Raw genomic sequence first — 24,478 nt, 5'->3', positions numbered from 1 at the left:
GGACAGGTGATCCACTCTGGCGACCCCTAACCATGAAAAGCCAAAAGAAGAAGAAGATTGTTTATTTTGCTTATATCTTGTTTTGTTTGCTTTTAGAAGCTTTGAATGTCTCAATCATTTAACTGAAAATGGTCTGTGACAGGGGCTGTGTCATATGATGTCTTTTGACTTCTATAAAGTGAATGTTTTATCTACTGCTTTATACGCACTGAAGAAGGATATTAATGGAATGCTTTGCACATTAAAACTTTGGCTGCTCCTGAGTTTTGTTGTCGTTTGTTAACTTCTGTTATATCACATGAATTTCTGTGAATAATCCTGATTACCATGTTCATTTGTTTTATCAAACTTTTAACATTTTGGGTCTTATTAATTTTCTGTAATCTATTTCTTTCACTGATCTTATCCATTGCTATTAAATCAAGCAACTGTTCCCTTAGATCATTTTCTTCTAAACTAAGGACACATTTGTTGTTCTCAGTTTCCTGCAGGCATTCTAAAGAAAGTTCTTGAACATCTTCCTGTGACATATTCTCTTCAGCTTCATCTTGTGTTATCCATTGCTCTTTTACATGGGAACTCACTGACCGATCACACCACAAAACTGGCTGCATCAGAGTTGCCATCATTCCCTGCTCCCTCCCATGGTGTGCAACTCTAAACAAATTTTGTAATGGTTTCATACTGAAGGCTCCAAAGTATCTTCATATAGAAACTGATCAGATGCTTCTTCTTCCCACAGTTTCTCCAAAATTTGGGGACTCGTTCTATCATGCTGTGTTGCTATCATATTTGGATTTTCTACAGTAAATCCTTTACTTTGTAGGTAATCCACAACTTCAGTTTCTATTTCTTTATTTTCTCCATTACTAACCTTCTTTTCTACTTTCCGCCTTTGTTTTCTTTCTTTTTTCTTTTTGTCTTGTAAAAGTTTACACATCTGGATACCTTTGCCTGTAACACTCACTCTTCAAATATCTTTGGTGCTGTTTTTTTTTCCATATTGTTTAGTTTTGCTTTCGCCTTTGCATAACTATTGCATCATATTAAATCCTTTTTTTCTTTCTCATGTCAATATTTTTTCTTCAGATATCTTCCGCTCTTCCTGTTTCTCCTTACTTTGGGGACTCATTGCTCCATCAGGCTGTGACAAAGACTTCCCACACTAAATACTTTACAGGTATTCCATAACTGCAGCCTTTGTTTATCTTCTGCTTTACTAATCATCTGTTCTACGTCCCCCCCTTTGTTATCTTATTATTTGTGTTGTAGGTGCCTTTACCCATCTTTAAATTTTAAGTAGCTTTGGAGCTGCTTTTTTGTATTGATTAGTTTGGCTTTTTCCTTTGCATAAATATTGCACCATATTAGATTCCTCTTTCTTTCCTATGTCCAGGTTTCTTTTTTATATCTTTCAAAAATCTTTAGACTTTGTTCTTTACATTTTCTCACCTCCCCCGGTCACTTCTTTTTCCAAACAGACCAATGTTTCTTGGTCTATATAATGTTTTCCATTAATCTGTTATATTAATGAACACAAATTTGCATTTCTGGCTTTTGAGTTTTTCCTTCTGTTAGCATTTTTTACCTCTAATTTCTCTCAATCATTTTGTATATCTTCTATCCAGAAATTATGGGCTTCTTGTACAATAATAATACACAATTCCTTTCTTATCCTCAATAGTCCACTCTATCATCTTTATGGCTCTTCTTTTGCCTGTCAGTTTTTGTGGACTACTGTTTCCTTCTACAACAGGGGGGGGGGGCATCCTCTCCTTGAGCCTGGCCTAACCCCATTACAGGAATGTTTCCATGTCTTGAGGATTCTATGTCGTTACTTTTTCCAGTGTTGACACTAGTGCATCTACCAGGATTGGGCATTTTTTTATCCTGGGACCTGGGCACCCAGCTGTCTTTTTTATTTTTTGACCTAACTCTGTCCATGACATATTTATTCTATGTAAAATCCAGTCTATATATCAGTGTTGTCTTGGTGAAATTTTGTAACAACTAGATCCACCTCATGAAAGTACTCACTTCAGAAGGAATTCAATTCCGGCAATACTACTCTCCTTTGCTTGCTGATTTTATCATCTCTCCATTTGGACTCTTGTTTTTCTTCTGCTTCTTGGTGCTATGGATGTCCATGTAATGTCAAACCACATTAATCTGACTAAAAATGAAGAGGCTTCAGCATAACAATTTAAGGATCTGTAGTTCTGGCTTTTGAGTTTTTCACATGCAGTGATATTCAAACAATCATTTAAAATCTTGCACCCCCAAAATGTATTTAAACCCTGGAAGGGGCTATGACCACACATTCCCTTTTTGGTGCTATCGATACCTCTCAACGGTCCCTATTTTCCCAGGATGTCACTGATTTCATTTCAAAATTCTGCCCTGCCCCTAATAAAATTTGTGATTTTCTGATAAATCACATTTCCTATTGCTCAAAAAATGTATACGGATGCAAAACCTGTTGTTCTATTAACTTTTTAAGGGAAATGGATTTATTTAAAATGCTCCTGATTTTGCCCCCCCCCCTCCAATTATTTTTGGCTTTGTCTAGAATTTCTGACCATATAAGCTGACAGGTATGGCACTTTCCCAAAACATGCAGATTTAAGTTATGTCTACTGGCATTATTACAGCAAGTTAGAAATGAGAGAACTACACAGTTCATGTTGCTGCACTTGGTACAGTTTTTTGTCAGTGCCTTTTTTTTTTCTTGGAGGGGCTAGAAAATTAACATCATGCTCATTTATGGTTACTAACGGAACTGAGGTTATTTCATTATATCTATCTGTATATATTGTATCCCGGCTATTTTCATGCATCAGAACCATTAAGTGGTTATGATGTTTCAATGAATGTGCTGTGGCGAAATTGAAGTGTATTAACCCACCACCGAGTTCGCGCATGAATGGGCGTGTCCACAGTGATTGACAAGCCGGACGGCGGGGATTAACAACAGCAATGTGCCGTGCTTTAGTAAGCACAATAATGACACGAATGGCATTTCCATTCAAATGTTCCACAAGCAAGTGGGTTAATACACTTCAATTTCGCCAAATGTTCCACAAGCAAATGGGTTAATACACTTCAATTTCGCTGAAATTCTAAACAAATACAAGCATTAAATCATAATAATTCATCAAAACATCTTACTACCAATGAAGTAAGACCTTTGTAGTTGTGCAGTGAGTGCCTGATTGAAGTTATTATTAAAGGCTCCATATTCTCCCTCCTGTACGAACTCGGTGGTGGGTTAACACACTTCAATTGCCAGAGTGCAAAGTTAGTCATGATGTTGATACCGGTGGTTAGTTTTGCTCATCGGAGGGAGTGTCTTGAATCTGAACTTGCTTGTTTTTGAATGTTTAGGATTGTGATCACTTGTTTAGTGTTATTGGAGATATTGAACTGTATTAACCCACCACCGAGTTCGCGCAGGAGGGAGAATACGGAGCCTTTAATAATAACTTCAATCAGGCAGCTCACGGCACAGCTACACAGGTACACCTGATTGGTATGCATATCTGTCAACTCTCCCTATTTAAAAAATGTCTTGATTATTTACTTTTCACTTAATTGTGTCGATGTCTTGCATTAATAGCACTAATATTTTAAAATGTGTTTAGGGATATAGCACGAAAAATATTTAAAACTTGCCTTATTAATGGCGAAATATAGGTCTAAATTACCTTGCGTTTTGGTGGCATCTTTCCATCAAATGGCGGTGCAGTCAAAATGGTCACAGGCGGGGTTTGGCCGGGGCATGCTACTGTGCATCTGGTGGGTTAATACACTTCAATTTCACCTGTGCTGTAGTAAAGTGATCATGCAGGTCTTTTTTTCCCAAAAGAAACTTTAAGCTGTATTCACGAGTCAGGTTAGACGCAAGGAAAGCATTTTTTTTTAACTTGCATGTAATTAGAACAGAAGTAGTGCGAGTCTCAGGCATACAACTTCTGGAACCCTTTTTCACTTTTTAGCTCAAATTACTCCGATTCGTATTCTAAGAGCATCTCTTACTGCTTTAGCAGATGCTCAGCAAAATAAATCAACTAAACTGCTTTTTTAAGGCGTCCAGTTTTTAGTGTAAGCGCTGATGGACTCTTTCCCAAACTCATACTAAGGTGTCAAAAATATCAATGTAATCCAGGAGCTGTTAACTGGCCAATCTTTTTCAACTTCAAAGAACTTTTAACAGACATTTTAACTACTTTGCTATTCGCAAGTGCTTGCAGTGGGAGGATGTGTTACCTTAAACGTGCTGCATTCGTTTTACAAATAGCTTCTGTACAGTGCAGCACAGAATGAAACGAGCCTATTTTTCTGTTCTTGAATTTAGGGTCAATGACATCTTTTTCTCTTTCGAGTGAGACTAATCTATTTAACATTTGTTTGACAGGATAGTCTGACTGGACAACAAGTGTCCATTTTCAGCAGAGTCCTGGGGAGAAAAACTTCATAAGTTTACAGACTTGTAAATTTCAAAATAGACATTATAGAGTAGTAGCGTACAGACTGTAGACTTTACAGCCGTTAGTATACAATAAGAAGATATTCCCTCTTTTGGTTGAAAATACAAGTGTACAAAATGTACAATGAGAGTAAATAAGAACCTGGTAGAGCATTGCAAGATATTTCACAACTGAATAAGTGTATATAAAAGTTTCCATATATACATTCAAGATTCAGATGTGTTTGAGCATTACATTTTCCAACATCTCCTGTACTGGTAGCTATACCACTGACGTGTTACACTGTAGCACATAAACACTGTATCCAAACCATAATCCCTGAGAATTAAAATTAGTAGTTTTTCAGCTATGTGAACATTGCCAGGATTTGTAAGATTATAGTATTCACCATTTTTTGTAGGGAAAATGATCTTTCATTTTTAAGAGTGGATTATGGGTGAGCTATCACCATTTACCATTTATTCTATACTTTATTGCTACAGTGTTTTTTTTTTCCATGCCCCACCACTTAGCTACCGTGCTTCTTTTGTGTCCTGCCAAAAACAAGAACCCGGAACCTCCAGTGAATGTAACATTTATAGGGAACCTGGAGTCTCCACTGAACATATATATATATATATATATATATATATATATATATATATACACACACACACCTACTGCAGGTAATGAACATTTCAACATAGGGTCACAGGTTCATAGGCATGTACTAGGCTAATGGCCCTGGAACCTTTACAACTTAGCCCATAGGATTACCCTGGCATCATGCCACCCGACCTTAGTTCCAAGTGCCTCTGTCGAGTAGAGCCACTGGAGTGATTCCAGTGGTGAATTTTCTATTTCAGATCCACTCCCCAAGATTTCTCTTAATAACCCTGAAGAAGCCAGCATTGTACTGGTGAAAGTGCTAAGTCATTTCTGTTATTAAATTTGTTTGGTTCACCATTCTACTTGTGGTCGTCCTCAGTGGCTGTTTGTTTTTATTATATTGGCAATATCTGTTGACTCTGTATAGGCGGTACCATTGTGCAGTACCTCAGAGCAAATCTGGGTATTGCTGTAGAGATTCTTTACCTAACTATAGAAGGCCTTGTGATTGTCTTTACTATCTGCTGCACTTCTGTTTTCATAGGTAGCTTTAGAGAATTTGATGAGGGATCTCAACTTTTTGTTAAGGCTAATAAGGGAGTTTTTCCAGTCTTGGGACTTCACCTTATTCTGCATCAGTTTCCTTCTGCTGCACTTCTGTTTTCATAGGTAGCTTTAGAGAATTTGATGAGGGATCTCAACTTTTTGTTAAGACTAATAAGGGAGTTTTTCCAGTCTTGGGACTTCACCTTATTCTGCATCAGTTTCCTTCTTCTGTTGTAGAGTTTGTTTATGGCAGGGGACCACCAGACTGGCTTCCTTTTTTGGAGGAGAGCTTCTTGGTTCTATTGGGTATGGTGAGATCCATGCATTTGTGTACGTGTTCGTACAGTGTATTGGTGTATGATTCGGCAGTCATACAACTATTTTCCATTTGTATGGGTGTCGTGAAGTTAGCCATCTCTGTCTTTGGGAGCCCAAAGTTAGCTTTGGAGAAGTCTGTCTTTGGGAGCCCAAAGTTAGCTTTGGAGAAGTTTTTCATGGTGGTTACCTTTGGATTTCCACAGTGATTAGTTTGTGGTTGGATCTAACCAGGAAGGAGTTGACTATTGGTGTAGAGCAACGGTCGTCACATGTTAGTAATGACCAGGTCAAGGATGTTGCTTCCTCTAGTGGGGGTAAGAACGAGTTGGTCCAGGGCATTGGAATTAATGAATTCCAGGATACGTTGGGCAAGTGTACTGGTACCAGAGTAGTTTTCCCAGTTAATGGAGGGGTAGTTGAAGTCGCCCAGTATGAGTATGTTAGGTTGGACCCTAATATTCTCCAGTGTGCTTAGGAATATGGAGTGCGTCTTGGGAGATGGTTGGGGACCTATAGCAGGCTAAAGCCTGAATCGCTGTCTTATCCAATGTTAGCTGCACCTATAGTATCTCTGATGCGTTATGTTGTGCTACCAGTCTGGAGGTGTGTGTATCCTTTATGATTATGGTAACACCACCACCTTTGGAGCTTCGATCCACATACTGGGGCTGACAGGTGTGGAATGAGTAACAACCACACTCGAAAGAGCTAAAATTAAAAAATACAACAGCCAGGACCAGCAAATCTTCATGAACGTTTATTACACCTCCAGCGCCTTGGCAAAGCCTACAAGGAGGTGGAATGAGTTATACCCTGGTAGTGCAAGGGTGCAGGTACAGTAGTACAGAACATTTAATCAACCTTTTTTAATTTATTTGCTTTTGTAACATTTGTAACCAAAAGAGCTCTCAACCTCCCAATTTCCAACATGAGGAACACAAACTCTCATAACATGGAACAAATAGGCAAAACACTGAATACTTACTAATGGGTTAGTCAGTTTCATCTAGGAATCTCACAGAATGGTTAAAATGGGCTATTTTATACTTACAAAAATTATTTTGATGACTTAATATGATTCAGTGCTACGTACATTATACACCAGTTAAAAGTTCATAGTTCTGAATGTGTGAAAGACCTTTTCAATGTGGAGCATGGAGTTTCTACGACCCTTCATGAGAAACGTTCCTGATGATGAGACACCACTTGCAGACTGAAGCCCTTTAAACGGGTGGTAACATCAAAGGAATTTCTATTACCGAAGAGGAGGTGCTTGCTACTGCGCATGAGTGTTACACAAAATTGAAAGGGTTTGGGCATTTTCTGATCAGCTGCAACGTTTCTGTTTGAAAGTGAAGAAGTGACATTCACGTAGATAAGAATTTGTATTAAAAGGGCACAGTGTTCAGGAACAGGACCACATACTTGACAAGAAGACAGTACAACTTACAACAGGGGAAGAGAACACGAGAGCTCCGCATTGAATTGCACACTAGAACATTCAGTGAAAATGTGGGAAAATTAATCTCAATGTAAAACGAAATGGGCACAAACGCCATAATACAGTCTTTGTAACCGCTAAAATAATACAAGCTTTACTTGTACTTTTACAAACACACCACAACCCTTAACCGTTTTTTCCCCTAAGTGAACCATTAGTTTTGTAACTTACCGCCTACTGTATATATATATATATATATATATTTCTCAATAAACCTCTTGCAGATTACGAAAGCTTTTACGTTATAAAAAACGAATTGCTCCCATTACGTCACTCACCTTATCTTTTCCCTACAGCGTAAGAAGACACTAGGCCTGTAAAAAAAATGCTGACGCTAATGAATGGTAATTACTAGTGACGTAATGACGTTTTTTAGTATTTCGTAACTATTTTCAGGAACTAACTACTCCCGGTTAACTGTATCATTAAAAAAGTTATGAGAATAGTTTATGTATTTGTTTATTATTTAAACAGATAATGGCTGTAGCTTACTTCACTGAATTATGAGGAAATAGTTTGTGTTACTTCAGAACTTAATTTCATATATACATATATAAATTTTGAAGTGTGTGCCGTGGGAAAGAGATGAATAAGCCCATCACTCCTTCCACGTACGTTCGCACCCTTAGCCATGGAGTTATAAGAAATTTAGCAGATTTTTTGGACCCACAGGAGGGATGGAAACAAGTGGCAGTACATATTACAAAGCCGACAGGTGAACCGAGATACGATCAGCTTCGCTTGAGGTATAACACTTCAGGGGGTGGTCTGTTTTCTTCTTTACATTTATTATATTAGTTGGATTTCTGTAGCTTTAAAAAAAATGAAATACTTTGTGGGCTAGATCTGCTAACATCCGCATTTGACTATTGGATGACTTGAATACCCATCTCAAATTGTAATACAGTGTAATGTAACTGCGTCTGATTTTAGTTGTTTATTTAAATAAGCTGTAGTCAGATTTGAATTAAAGAACATTTTTGCATCCTTTCTGACAACATTTAAAGGTACATGACATTTGGGTTCAGGAAAGGGATACAGAAACTGATGGCAGATGAAGATTACTTGACTCGCATATCACATGGGTAAAGTGCTAGTATAAACAGGACTGGGGTCTGCTTATGTATTGTACTTTCCAGTTTAGCTTCATGCCTCAAACTCCTCTCACCTTTATTGGACCCACCACCCCTTTTATGGGAGGGTGTTTCATCTATCCAGATGTCACTCAGTGACAAAAAAGTAACTGTGAACAAGTTTTACTTGTCTTGTTGTCAGTTTTCAAACTCTGTCCCATTTTTCATATGCACTTCTGCTCTCTTGTGCCTTGTAGAGTGTCTTTAAAATATGTAAAAACAGTCTGGCTTTTTTTTGTTCTTTAATATTAACCTTTCCTCATGACGCTGCTGATATAGACCTATGCCAACTTGGTAATCTTGCTGTGAACAGCCTTCTCTTATTTAAGTCTTATGTAGCCTCCCGAACTGCAGATAGTTTTCAAAACAAGATCTCAGTAATTATTTATACAGGGGAAAAGTTGTGTTTGTTTTTAACTAATAATGTCTCTTCCTGTGCTTCCCAGGGTCTCCATCTGCCAAACCAGTCATCTGATGTTGTAACTCTTTGTCCATTCATTAGAAATAGGACTTTGGTTCCATCCCCGGAACTGATACGACCGTTTCCAAGCTCGCTCCAGCCAAAAACTCTCAGCTAAGACCTACCCATAATGCCCCTCTCCTAGTTGCTTCATATCTCATTTGCCACGTTCCTCTTCAGATGTGCTAGCCATCTCTCTCAAAGCTAAGTAGAAAATTGTAATTTTTAAAATAGTTTCTCCTCAAAATTTTTTAGTCAATATCGCCTTTTCTCACTGTCGCCTATAACCTACTTCTATTCCCTACCCTTTACCTTGGTAATTTAATTTCTACCATTGTTGGTACTGTCCCTCTCTCCTGCCTTTAATAGACCCTTCCTTACCATTTGTGGTATTTTTTAAATACCATTGTTGGTATTCTCTCACCTTTTTCTCTCCCTTCCATTGTTTTTTTCTATAGGATAGTCATGTTGCCTTACTATATCAGACAAAGCTAAGTTGGGGTTTAAACAGTGTGACTAGTGTGGGCATAAGATGCCCAACTCGGATGGGCATGCTTGTTGTGTTTACTGTTTGGGTGTGGATCATGTTAAAGCTGACTGTGACATTTGTGCTAGTTTTAGTAATCGTACACTAGCAGAATGTAAAAATAAGCTTATTTTAAAAGGTTTAATTAAGACAGTTTTTTCGGAGGCTCTGTCTGGGTCGGTGGTCTCACCCCTTCCAAAGACCAAAAAACATAAGGAAAACGGAGTCACTTGGTTCCTGCAGCTCCATCAGTTACGGAACTGAGTTGGCTCCGTGCTTTGCCGGTGCTCTCGGCGCAGACCTCTTCGGCACCAGGCTCTGTATCTTCTCCCTCAGTGCCGTCCATGATATTCACCCCTATTTCGGTTCCAACCACGGCACCACTGGCTTTGGTGCCATCCTTGGATTTGATTTTGGCTCCTATGACTGTACATGCTTCGGCACCATCCCTGGCCACAGTGCGAATAGTTTCTTTGGCTCCATCAGCTCCTAAATTTGAATATCTGCCAAGGACAAGATACTCTCCAACTTACGACCCTTTTTTGGGGCAGAGGTTTAGCCCCTTTCTAGAAAGACATGATTCTCCTTCAGCAGCCTCCTTTAGATCCATCAGGAGTTTTTCTGAATTAGACCTTGTGCGGTTTGTGGACCAGCTTCTGGCAGCTAGGGGAGTGCCCATTCCAGCTAGATCTTCCGTCCCTCTTGGCTCGGAATCTTTTAGAAAGAAGGGAGCCCCTGCAAGTATGGTAGCTGCACGGCTCCAAAAGTCCTTCAGCAAAACAAAAATACAGAGCCAGCAAACTGTGACATAAAGGTTTAATAGTATAAAAATAGGAGAACAAGACAGACCGGTTTTGGCTATGAGTTTATCAAGCATTCATCAGTGTAGTGAATTGTAGTTACAACCATTCTCCTTTTATATTGTACCACCACTAGAGGCTAAATGAGAGAATTACTTCTCTTAACACATTAAAAATATTCATTAAGTCCCGATGAAAATAAAACACCCAATTTGATGATCCATTTTTTTTCCTTGTTGTTTAGCAGTTGATGCCAACCTGATTTATTTCTGTTACCTTGTATTTTATCAATAACAGAGAAATTGAAAACTGCATTACGATGTTTCTTAGTATGTTTATATAAAGCATTTGTTGGTTTTCTAACACTGATATCACTTATGTGTTCCGAGATTCTGAATTTAACTGGTCTTGAGGTCTGTCCCACATAAAAGGCAGAGCAACTGCAAGTGGCCATATAGATGAACCAATCTGACTGGCAAGTTGCAAAAAATGAGATATTAAATACTTGCCCAGTGTTTTTCCTAGTAAATTCCCTGGTCTTCAACATCCTTTTACAGTGAGTACAGTGACCACTTGGGAAACAACCTTGCAAAACCCTACCTTCTAGTGTTGTCTGTGTTGAGTGCATATCAGATGTATGGACATATTTGTAATGACTCATGAATGAGCCAAGATTTCTGCCTCTTCTAAAAGAAAAATAACATTTATCATCTATAATTTCACTTAGCCTGGTATCTGCTAATAGAATATTCCAGTGCTTACGTACACTGTTGAGTAGGACATCTGTATTCCTACCATAAGTAGTGATTAATCTTGGTGGTGAATTATTGTCCTTTGTTTTGTCCCTATATTGAAGTAAATCAGTCCTGTTTTGATTAGATGCCCAGTGTTTAGCCTGGTAGATGTCCCCTCTCTTGTAGCCCCTCTGCTTGAATCTCATAGCTAGGTCTTCCTCATAAGAATGATAAGTAGCTGCATATGAACATATCCTTTTAATGCGTAAAAACTGTGACTTTGGGATGTTTCTGCATATATGAGGAGGATGAAAGCTGGTAGCATGGAGTAAGGTGTTGAACTGGGGGTGTTTACGGGAGACCTCAGTTAATGTGTGATCAACAGTTCTGGTTACTAACACATCCAGAAAAGTGATTTTGTCCATATCAAAGATAACTGTAAACTCAATCCCCCATTTATTATCATTCAAGTGTTCAAACTCCTGAAGATAAATGCTATCAGACCTCCATACTAACCAGCATCCAAATATCTCCTCCAAATGTCGATCTCATCTATGTAGATGTTGTGGCCCCTATCATAGATCAGTTGTTCCTCAGTATAGGCCATGAAAAGATCTGCATATATGGGGGTAAAGGAGGCTCCCATGCCAGTTCCTTTAATCTGTAGATAACAGTTGTTTTGAAAGTAAAAAACATTTTTAGTCAAAACGGGCTCTGTTAAACAGAGTAGGAATGTATTAAAGCCCGGTTGATATAATTTGGACCTAGATAGCCAATATTCTAAAGCCTCCAAGCCCACCCAATGGTGAATATTTGTATATAATGCAGAAACATCCAAAGTACACATAAGCCGCCCTGTATCCAACTGCATATCAGAGATGACCCTGAGGAATTCAGTGTCTTGAATCCTTGCTCTGACCCATTTGTGTAAGGGTTTTAGATGTAAAGTCAGGAACTGGGATAGAGGTTCAGTAACTGAACCTCTGCCAGAGACGATTGGTCTACCCTGTGGATTCTGTAAGCTCTTATGTATTTTAGGTAAAAAGTATATATACTGGCTGGAGGGGTCCCAAACTGGTAAATGGTGCAATGTGTTGTCTGTTATAATCCCATCTTTTTTAGCAGAATTCAACAAACAGTCTGTTTCTTGAAGCCGGTAGTGGGATCACATACCATTTGTGTAAAATAACATTTATCAGAGAGTTCTCATTGCTTTTATATTGTATTGTGACTAATCCTGTACCACTATAGCCCCACCTTTGTCTGCTGGCAGTATTACCAGTTCATGATTAGTACCCAATTCCTGTATCATGCCCATCTCATGTTTCGATAAATTGTTGGATTTAGCACGATGATCCCTGTAGTTGAAATTTAGATCTTTGAGAATTGAGTTCTGAAACATGAGTACAGTAGGATGCATGGGCGGGATGAAATTGGATTTATGATATTTAAATCCATGTTGTGGTTCTGATTTGGATGTTGTTTGGAAAAAAAGTTTCAGGTTAAGGCATCTAGAGAAAGAGGATATGTTCTGTGCAAAGGTGTCTTCAGGAACATAAAAAACAGGTATAAATTTTAAACCTTTATTAAGTAGTTTGACAAGTGTGGGGGACAATTCAACAGAGGAAATATTAAGTACATTATTCTGTTCTACTTCTGTACCATGAGTTTGAGCAACTCTTCCATACTGTCCACCCCTGTGTCCCCCCCCCCGCTTTTGTTTGCCCCTAAAGGGATAGGCATGTTACTTTTCTTCGACACTGGTGAATCTGTGACATTTTGTGTAGAGGACTCTAAACCAGAGGAAAATTCCTCACAACTAGTTAAGGATGATTTCTTCAGTATGGAATGTGGTCTCTCTCTTTTGACAATCTTCCTGTTCATAGGTTCTAATCTCACGTTTTTTAGTGGCATATGTATGTCCACCCTCATAATCTGTTGCATCTCTATGAAATGTTTTCATCTTCTTTTCTTTAAGCTGTTTCTGTAATGACAGAAGATCCTATCCTGACTCAAGTTCTTTAAACAGTGATTGTGACCCTCTTGACCCTCATACTTCACAATATCAATGCACACACGTGTGATACCAAATACAGTGATTGTGACCCTCTTGACCCTCATACTTCATTAATATCAATGCACACACGTGTGATACCAAATACAGTGATTGTGACCCTCTTGACCCTCATACTTCACAATATCAATGCACACACGTGTGATACCAAATACAGTGATTGTGACCCTCTTGACCCTCGTACTTCACAATATCAATGCACACACGTGTGATACCAAATATGTTTTTGTCAATAGCTCTGTCACAGTATGATGCTACGGTTTTAACAAATTCCATAGATCAATATCAATGCACACACGTGTGCTACCAAATATGTTTTTGTCAATAGCTCTGTCACAGTATGATGCTACGGTTTTAACAAATTCCATAGATCATCATCAATGCACACAACAGTGCTACCAAATATGTTTTTGTCAATAGCTCTGTCACAGTATGATGCTACGGTTTTAACAAATTCCATAGATCAGTATCAATGCACACACATGTGCTACCAAATATGTTTTTGTCAATAGCTCTGTCACAGTATGATGCTACGGTTTTAACAAATTCCATAGATCAATATCAATGCACACACGTGTGCTACCAAATATGTTTTTGTCAATAGCTCTGTCACAGTATGATGCTACGGTTTTAACAAATTCCATAGATCAATATCAATGCACACACGTGTGCTACCAAATATGTTTTTGTCAATAGCTCTGTCACAGTATGATGCTACGGTTTTAACAAATTCCATAGATCAATATCAATGCACACACGGCTACCAAATATGTTTTTGTCAATAGCTCTGTCACAGTATGATGCTACGTTTTAACAAATTCCATAGATCAATATCAATGCACACACGTGCTACCAAATATGTTTTGTCAATAGCTCTGTCACAGTATGATGCTACGGTTTTAACAAATTCCATAGATCAATATCACCATATTAAACCAAATTTCTAAGTCATTTCTATCATTGGCAGCATGCTGCGGTTTAGTTTTATCTAGATCATATCATCAATGCACACACGGTGCTACCAAATATGTTTTGTCAATAGCTCTGTCACAGTATGATGCTACGGTTTTAACAAATTCCATAGATCAATATCAATGCACACACGCAGCTACCAAATATGTTTTTGTCAATAGCTCTGTCACAGTATGATGCTACGGTTTTAACAAATTCCATAGATCAATATCAATGCACACACGTGTGCTACCAAATATGTTTTTGTCAATAGCTCTGTCACAGTATGATGCTACGGTTTTAACAAATTCCATAGATCAATATCAATGCACACGCAGATACCAAATATGTTTTTGTCAATAGCTCTGTCACAGTATGATGCTACGGTTTTAACAAATTCCATAGATCAATATCAATGCACACACGTGTGATACCAAATATGTTTTTGTCAATAGCTCTGTCACAGTATGATGCTACGGTTTTAACAAATTCCATAGATCAATATCAATGCACACACGTGTGATATCAAATATGTGTTTGTCAATAGCTCTGTCACAGTATGATGCTACGGTTTTAACAAATTCCATAGATCAATATCAATGCACACACGTGTGATACCAAATATGTTTTTGTCAATAGCTCTGTCACAGTATGATGCTACGGTTTTAACAAATTCCATAGATCAATATCAATGCACACGTGTGATACCAAATATGTTTTTGTCAATAGCTCTGTCACAGTATGATGCTACGGTTTTAACAAATTCCATAGATCAATATCAATGCACACACGTGTGATACCAAATATGTTTTTGTCAATAGCTCTGTCACAGTATGATGCTACGGTTTTAACAAATTCCATAGATCAATATCAATGCACACACGCAGTGATATCAAATATGTTTTTGTCAATAGCTCTGTCACAGTATGATGCTACGGTTTTAACAAATTCCATAGATCAATATCAATGCACACACGCAGATACCAAATATGTTTTTGTCAATAGCTCTGTCACAGTATGATGCTACGGTTTTAACAAATTCCATAGATCAATATCAATGCACACATGTGTGCTATCAAATATGTTTTTGTCGATAGCTCTGTCACAGTATGATGCTACGGTTTTAACAAATTCCATAGATCAATATCAATGCACACACGTGTGATACCAAATATGTTTTTGTCAATAGCTCTGTCACAGTATGATGCTACGGTTTTAACAAATTCCATAGATGCTTTATGTTGCACCTCAGCCCATTGTTCTAAAAGGGTAGTGTCAGCATCAGGAACCAGGGGTTGAATTCGTACCCTTAAGCCTCTGGATGAGATGTCTTTGGCTATATATGCCTTAAACAATTTGGCATGCCATACATTAGCCCTCAGGGCCCTCATATTTTTGTTAAGTTTGTGAAATTCAACTTCATACATTTGCTTGCGTGATACTCTCAGATCCATTCTGTATACTGTTATTATTTAGTCCAAAAATTGCCAAATCATCCCTATCTGATGATAAAATCCTTGAGTAAGTTAGTGAGATCCAGATCCATCTGTGGGTCAATCTCCCATATATTTTCTTATAAAAATGAGAAAAAAATATAATAAACTGCTGTTGGACTGAATCTTTTACCACATCTCCCCCTTTTTATCCTCCTCCAGCCTCTACCCAGGTCCTGGAGATCTCTGTACCGATGTCCACCCCTGTGCATACTGACTCGATTCCGACAGCAGTTTTTCCCCTGTGGGCACCGACCACCCTTGTTGCATTGGCTCCGGTGGATCTGATGCTCTCTCGGAGCATTGCATGGACCATCCATATCTTGGTAGCTAGCCCGGTGCCTGTTTTCTCGCTGACGCTGTCTTTGTCCACGGCTCCAATGGCTTCCAGTCCTGTCAGAGCTCCTCACCTGGAGGTGGGCTCCTCAGGGTGGGGTGTGACCCCAGTTCCGAGGTTGTCCTTCCCGGTTCCAGGCTCCCATCCCTCCTCGGGTGGGCCTGCTTTCCAGGTAATGGAGAGGGTCCTTGTCTCCGCAGGCTTGCAGTCAGCACCAATGACATCAGTATCAGAACCCCCCCCAGCATCTGTCCCAACCCCCTATTTCATTACCCCAGGCACGGGAGTCTCAAGATCCCCCCCTTTGAAGGGAAGCCCTTCTCTAGAGTCCTCTTCAGAAGATCCCACTGGGGAGCCACCCCAGAAGAAACCGTGCAAGAGGAAGCACCTTGATTCCCCAGAGGAATCAATCACCGAAGACACCGATAGTGATGAGGGGAAAGGGTCCCCACAGTCTCCCCCAGATAACATCTCATTCGGAGACATTCTCGAAATCCTCAAGCAGTGGGGAGACTGGAAGTCCTCTTACCCTTCTTCTGAGGAATTGATGTTCTTGCAGGCCATCTACTTCCTGGGTGACCCCACCGGCAGATGACCTTGTTAAGCTCATTGTGCAGTGTGCCTGGAAGACCCCGGACAACGTAGAACCTGTCCCCCAGAGGCCAGACAGAATTTTATCTACACCTGAAGACCAGCTCCACTGGTCCAAGCAGTTGACAGTTGATTCTGTAGTCGTGGCGGCGACCACCAAGAGGGAACTGGCAGAAGATAGTTCCACTGTCCATCATCCGAACAGGGAGTTCCGGACCATGGACAGACTAGGGAAGCAGACCTATGCTTCAGCGACTTTTGCCATTTGGTCATTGAACTATCTGGCACACTTTACTAATTTCCGAAATGTCTTCCTCTTTGGCGAGGGTACTGCCTGATGAGGTGCATGACACTGTCATCTCGTAGCTAGCTACCCTTGAATCCATCTCAAATTCCTTGATGTGTTTGATATCTCACACCACTGAGGGGTAGCTCGAGCTGCCGCATCAGGCATTGTCATGAGACGTAATGCTTAGATGTGGTTGAGTGACTTCGCAGATCCCTTTAAATCTTCCTTCGTCACTGCACCTGTCGACGAATCTGCACTTTTTGGACCCAAAGTACGAGACACACTTGTGTGAAGGGAGAAAGATGGAAAGACCTTGTCTGCTGTGGGCATACGCATTTCCAATCCCCAGAGGTCCTACTCCAGGAACCAAAAGGGAGGAAAAATTTAGTTCAAGAAATCCCAAGGATCTTTTCGTGACACTCGTGGTGAACAATCTCCCTAGAGCAGAGGGGACAGCTCATCTGGAAGATGCCCCTTTCGGGGTAGAGGGGGTCCACGTAACCAGGGCACTAGAGATTCTTTCTCTGGCAAACCCTACCAGTGCTCCTAAACAGCAGTCCGATTGCTTCCCCAACTTCAGGGGAAGCAGTCGGGGGTCATTTTTCTCTGCATCTACCAGCCTGGCATCTTATTACTACCGATGTTTGGGTGCAGAGAATAATATCCAGAGGCTACCAAATACCATTTGATTTAACTCCCAGACCCATCAAACAAATCCCTGATATACCACCCCACCAGAGGGAATTAGCAGCCTTATAAACAGAAAAGCTGCTAAGAAAAAGAGTCATCCAACCAGTCCCACCAGACCAGACAGGATCCGGGTTTTACTTGAGGTTCTTTTTAGTGTCAAAAAAGACAGGGAACTGGAGACCAATCCTGGATCTCAGCCTATTGAACAAATTTATCAAACCTCAAAAATTCCGGATGGTCACAGTACAGTCCATTCTTCCCTTCCTAGGGAGGGACAACTGGATGTGCTGTATAGACCTCCGAGATGTGTACTACCACATAAAGATGGATCACTGCTCCCAGAGGTTTCTCCTCTTCTGGCTGGGAGCCAATCACTACCAGTTCAAGGCACTGCCATTCGGTCTCTTGACAGCCCCCCTGAGTGTTCACCAAATGTATGGCAGTTGTGGTAGCTCATCTTCGACTACAAGGATTCCTGGTGTTTCCGTATCTAGACGATTGGCTCCTTACCGATCCGACCAGGCATCTCCTATTCCACAGCCTCTCTTACACTCAAGGTCTCGCTCTCCACTTGGGGATTACAATCAACATGGAGAAATCTGAAATGTCCCCAACGAAGACACTGGAATTTATTGGAGCGGTCTTCGACACAACATCCTATCAAGCCCCCCCCCCCCCACAGGCTTTCAAAAATAAGACACCAAATCCAAGACCTTCTTCCTGAGACCTATGTACAAGCACATCTTGTACTGAAACTCTTAGGCTCCATGGCAGCTGCCATTACATTAGTACCACTGGCGAGGTTGCACATGAGAATCCTGCAGTGGTTCCTTTCCGCACAGTGGTCGTTTCTAACTCGACCACATGATACGTCTTACAAACCGTTGCAAGGAAGAAATGCTATGGTGGATGAAGCCACAAACGAATTTTTGGTGTCATCCATTCTGTCTTCCCCAGCCCACGGCCACGGTGACCACAGACACTTCCCTGTTAGGGTGGGGGGCATTTCCAGGGAAAGATGGTCCAAGGCACCTAGTCCCCCATGGAGGCCAATTTGCACATAAATGTCCTGGAACTGAGGGCAGTTCTCTTAGTGTTACAAGCGTTCCATGCATCCCTATCCTCTGGGACCATTGCAATTCAGTCAGACAACATGTCAGTTGTCTGGTATATCAGCAAGCAAGTTGGAACCAGGTCTTACCCTCTGTGTCGGGAAGCCATGAGGATTTGGCACTGGGTGATAGCTTCCAACCATTTTCTTATAGCAACGCACATTCCCGGGAGTTCCAACCTTATTGCGGACAATCTGAGCAGGAAATCCTGATGCCTCACGAGTGGTCCCTCAACCCTGTAACAGCGGATCGGATCTTCCGACACTGGAGCAAGCCTTGCTGTGATCTGTTTGCTTCGCCCCTAAACTACAAATGCAGAAGCTACTTTGCCCTGATCCCCCCTCAGGGGGAACCCCCGAGGGACACTCTAACGCACGATTGACCCCCGGGTCTTCTGTATGCCTTTCCCCCATTTCCCCTCATTCCAAAATTTTTCCAGAAAGCTCAGATGTTGAGAAGCAAAGTGATCCTCATTGCCCCCTACTGGTCCCGTCAAGTCTGGTTCCTGTTTCTATGGCCTCATCTGATTCACAGCCCGTGGATCCTGGATCATTACCAAGAACTGTTATCTCATCCTCGGGGACTGATTCATCTGAACCTCCACAGTCTCAAGCTCACAGCTTGGTTCCTCCACTTCCAATGATTGCCAGGCTGCCTGACATCCCATCTCCTGTTCGTGAAATTCTTCTGGCTTCACACAAACCTTCCACCAGGAAAGTTTATTCTAGTAAATGGACTAGGTTTTCTGTTTGGGCCAAAGATCAGAACATAGATCCCCTCTCTATTATGTCTATTCAAAAGATCCTTCAATACCTGATTACTCTTTTACATGCAGGAGTCTCTGCATCGACGATCGCTGTACATTTAGCAGCTATCGCCAATTTTCATAATGGACTTGATAATTCTTCGATTGTCACACCGCCTATGCAAGACATTTTTGAAAGGAGTATTACGTTAAACCTCCAGTCAAGCCTCCCTTATAACCATGGGACTTGACTTTGGTGCTTCAATCTCTCACAGGTCCTCCTTTCGAGCCCTTTTGTCATGGAAAACTTTACTTCTTGTAGCACTTACCTCAGCGAGAAGAGTATCTGAGCTGCAGACCTTGAGGGTCAAGAGACCTTACTTGATCTTCCACACGGATAGGGTGTCCCTTCGTACTGACCCTTCCTTCTTGCCCAAGGTCACTTCTGGATTTTCCATTAACCGATCTAGTGACCTGCTGGTTTTCTTTCCTCAGTATTCTAATAGAGGCCAGTACCTTTTGCACACCCTTGATGTGCATCAGCAGCTTCGTTGTTATTTGGACAGGACTAAATCTTTCAGGAAAACAGATCAATTGTCTGTGGCCTTTGCAGGACCCAGATTGGGTAAACCTAGACAAAGATTTACAACATCAGATAAAGAAGTTATGTCTTACCATAACGTTCCACCTGTGTTGTAGATCTTTGTCCATTCATTACTTCCTGCCCTCCTTCCCCCTGCCTGGACTCCTGGTGGACTTTAGGAACTCCTGGTTAGGGTATTTGCTCAGACAGAGCCTTCTTCTGTTTTTCTATTACTACCTCTATTATATAGGGGCGGACAAACTCAATCTGAAGTAACTAGGAGAGAGGCATTATGGGTAGGTCTTAGCTGAGAGTTTTTGGCTGGCACGAGCTTGGAAACGGCCGTATCGGTTCTGAGAACGGAACCAAAGTCCTATTTGTATTGTATGGGCAAAGATGTACAACACAGATGGAATGTTATGGTAAGACATAACTTCTTTTTTTGAGCACCATGCAGTACTTTTTTACATAAAAGTAATTTTGAAATTAATATGTTTAGCCTTGTTTCCGCACTACTTATTTGTTTGTTTTTTGTTTACTGGGAAAGTCCACAGGGCCAAAAGAACCCCTTTTTGCTGGAGGCCCAGGGGAAAAGCTCTGCAGTACAAAACATTAAACAGTTAAACTTACAAAGAAGTTACAATGAAAATTACAAAGAGATGAAAATATATACAAGTTGTTGAGAAAAAACAGAACAGAAGTAAGTTATCAGCATTAGTACAATCGTAAAGAATCCGCATAAAGTAAGTGTCTACAGCTTATTATGTCTAAATTCTTCTAGAGAAGTACTAGCTTACACAAGGCAAAGATGTTAAGAAATAGGGAGTCTAACATAATCTAGGGGGTGTTCGTGCAAGTACACTTCCAGCATGAAGAAAGGTGACTATGTAGGGAAGTTCTGAAATGGAATGAAGTTTGAGTTGCTCTAATGGATAGCGGTAAAGCATTCCAGCTCTTGGCTACTGAGAACAAGTGCAGAAACTAGCCAGGTGGGAGATAGGTTTGTGTACCTTTAAGAGCTTCTGATCACCTGATCTTAGGGCCTTTTAGGGAGATAGTAGTTGAATGTTGAGCTCAGGGCAGGACAGTCTTGAGGTTTGAAGAGTATTTTGTAAGCTGTGGTTAGTTGTAAGTATGAGTGTCAGTTTGGAAGTTCTAGCCATTTTAGTGATTTAAGGGGTGGGTGGAGTATCCGTAGTTGGTTGCAGATTTGGCGATTTTATTGTAGCACATCTCTAGTTTGAGTTTAGTGGAGCTTTGGATATTAGTAAGTAGAGGGGCACCACAGAGGAGAGATGGTAGTAGATATATAGTGGCTAGGGTTATACTTTTGGATGGGCTTAGGAAGTGATTATATCTATAAAGGGTCCCAAGTTTAAAGTGGGTTTTGCAAATATTATATTGTTTAAAATGAGTTTTGCAAATATTATGTTGTACTTGAAGGTCAAATTTCATGTGTTCATCTATAGTGACCCCAAGGAGCTTGGAGTCACTATTGATGGGTGACTAAATGTTGGTAATACTTTATTCCCCACCGTGTAGTCCTTCATTGGGTGTCACTTTTCAGGACACATGTCTTTCATTTAAACATAGGCTTCCGTAAATTAAATCCTCTTCACAGATTTGACAAATTTATTTTCACCATTTGTATCACAGATTTCTGTGTAATTATTCAAAGAAGCCTAGTGACCCGTACTTGTCTTACATAAATGTTAAAGAAAATTGCTTGCAGTACTGTACCTTTCAGGACCCCAGGTAACAGCTTCTCTTTTTTCCACTATCTGTACCTCTCATACCACTCAACTGTCCAGATTTTTCCCTCATATTTTTGGTTTGTTCCTCATAAAATCTGTGGTTTTATGTCAAATAACTGAGGATTGAAGTCACTAAGTAATAATGACATACATTTGAGTTTCAGACTTCATAGCCTTCAGAAAATACATACTAACACAAACCCAGTTATTCTAGGAACTCTCTTAGTTTATAGGAGCAGTATTTGAAATGTGTCCCTATTTTTGGGGATTTACCCTCCCACCTTATTTTAGGCTTTGTCTAGATTTCTTGCGTTAACAGGTTGAAAGGTATAGTACCCCTTACCATTGCTGTCTCTGATATGTTTTTCAGAAATGTATTGCAAATTAGTAGCCTGGATAAAATACACATTTGAATGAATGTCAGATTGCCTTTGTCATATGTGTAAATTTAATAAAGATGTTTGGGGGAAAAATACACATTTGAAGGCTGCCTAACATCAGTATTAATATGCTGTGTTGCCCTTTTTAGATGTTTTGCTTTAAATTGGACTCTACAGCTGCTTCTGATGGTTTGAATAAAAGCCAGCCTCCCTTACTGTGAGTCGTAACACATTTATTTCATATTGCATCATGTACATGATATGTACCTTCTTGGTGGAAATATGAGATTCATCTGAGAACCACAGGCCAATAAACTTTACTAGCACTATTGGCAAAACTTCTGAGGGTCTTACTGGCACATATGCAGAACTGGAAAAGAAAAACATTCTTGGATATTTTCTAATATGGGTTCTGTACTGGGAGATTATGTACAACCATTTTGATATCTTTGTTATTCAGATACTAAAATGACAACTGATGGTGATATTCCTGTGGAAAGAATCTGTATGGATATAGCTAATGCATTCAGTTCTTTGTTACATTATTCTACAATGAAAGCACTGGAACAAAGTCTCTGGAACATGCATTTGATAAAACGGTTACATATCTGAGTACAAGGAAGGACATGTAAGGCACAGGTAGTGTATGCAACATTTTTTGAATATACTACATGTAGTGGAGTACCGCTGGGTTTGGTGTTACGCCCATGCTTATTCTATGTCAACAGTTGTACTGGACATTAAATATTGGATCTCCAGTCTAACAAAGAACTACTCCAAAAGGTACGAGGTGGACTCTAAAATAAAGTTTTTAGCATAGTTAAAGTTTATTAGTCACTGTTCTTCAGTAAGACTTCAACACACACACTCCATTGTTAAATAGTTACAATGAAGAACTAAAACCAATAAGCACTTGACACTAATTAAGTAGTAACTGGGTACAAATTAACCCTTAAACTACTATCAAACTTCTAAAAAAATATAGTTGAAATATAAAACTCTAAAAGTTTCCAATAGTAACTTTTCTATTTTTTTAAAAACACTTAACAGTATCACTTAAACCAGGTAAAATGTAGGATGCAAGGCAAAATTGCCATTCAGCTTCTCTCTGATCTACAATATTTTTATAATTCCCTCCACTTGGGTCCTGCCTAACAACTTCTATAACAGAAAAAGTAAATCATTTTCCAGTTAACACAATAAAGGGAATGCTTGCGCAAGGCATTGTTTGAATTTTTGCTTTTTATGGCATGCTGGTGTTCCTGGATTCTCTTCCTCAGACTCCTTATGGTCATTCCAACATAAAAAGCTGGACAAGTTGAACACACAGCAATGTACACTACACTAGTTGTACCACAATCTAACCTGCCAGGAACTTGAAGAAAGACAAAGGGACCTTCTTGTATGAACTTGCATGCTCTACACCCCAAACATTTCAACATACCCACATTGCTCTGGCAGGAGGGACCAAACTCCCATTTTTTTTGTTATTTTTCAGCATTTGTTTGATGCTGGAGTTTTTCGTATAGACAAAAGATGGACCACCCCCTAACACATTGACAACATCATTGCTGCCTGAAATAACTTTCTAATTTTCAATGATGATTTTGCATATGGCATTATTGTCCATACTCATATCCAAACAAAACCTAGGTCCTACGTCTTGCTCATCGTACACTGCTTGCTGTGCTATGGGATTGATATATACATATATATATATATATATATATATATATATATATATATATATATATATATATACATATATATACACACACATATGTATCATGCTTAATTATTGGTGTTTATTCTTCATTTTCTTTCTGACACAAAACTGCATGTGGAAACATTACAAACCAAGGGTCTGATCTATCTATACATCATATATTTATTCATGTGTTGGCCCCTCACACACCACCAAGCACTACAACACTGAGGTCTCAGTACTTTGTAGTGTGGTTGATGTCTAATGTATAATATTGTGTTTCATCTTGGGGGTTGGTGTGTCAATCCCGTAAAAAACTGGGTAGTAATTTTGTTGTCACCTAGGGGAATTGTATCTTTTCTTACATACTGCAGTTTCATTTAAAAAGTTTTTTTTCCATTTCCCACTGGCTTTTTAAAAATCACCAAACATTACCAGGGGAACCCCTGGGCCTTTCCCCTTTGGGGGAAAAATCCGGGGCCCCCGGTGTGGGGAAAAAAAAGGGTTTAAAAGATTGAAAAAAAATTTAAAAAAAAAAAAAAAAAAAAGGTGGGTTGGGGGAAAAAAGGTTTTAGTAGCATCTTGTGCTAAAACCAAAAGTTTTTTTTAAAAAGAAAAAATAAAAAAATTTTTAAAAAATAAAAAAATAAAAAAGAAAGAAATATTAATTAAACCAGAAAG

At 39.8% G+C, this 24,478-nt stretch overlaps 2 protein-coding genes across 2 annotated transcripts in view; one reads left to right on the top strand and one right to left on the bottom strand.

Moving 5' to 3' along the window:
* Positions 1–7,769, bottom strand: part of PUS7L (pseudouridine synthase 7 like) — a 364,500-nt gene extending 356,731 nt beyond the window's left edge. The window contains exon 1 of the mRNA XM_044087411.1: positions 7,719–7,769. The gene's annotated coding sequence lies outside the window, so the exon portion shown is untranslated. The remainder of the gene's footprint in view (positions 1–7,718) is intronic.
* A 74-nt stretch (positions 7,770–7,843) lies between these two features.
* The window catches only part of IRAK4 (interleukin 1 receptor associated kinase 4), a 547,272-nt gene continuing 530,637 nt past the window's right edge, over positions 7,844–24,478 (top strand). Inside the window, exon 1 of the mRNA XM_044087412.1 lies at positions 7,844–8,186. Within this exon, the coding sequence (XP_043943347.1) occupies positions 8,026–8,186 (161 nt within the window). The 5' untranslated portion in view covers positions 7,844–8,025. The remainder of the gene's footprint in view (positions 8,187–24,478) is intronic.

The sequence above is a fragment of the Protopterus annectens genome, chromosome 11.part0 (assembly GCF_019279795.1).
Source record: "Protopterus annectens isolate FY-2018-M chromosome 11.part0, PAN1.0, whole genome shotgun sequence".
NCBI classification, from domain to species: domain Eukaryota; kingdom Metazoa; phylum Chordata; order Ceratodontiformes; family Protopteridae; genus Protopterus; species Protopterus annectens.
The sequence above is the reverse complement of the archived record's forward strand: the minus strand, read 5'-3'. Positions and strand labels throughout refer to the sequence as shown.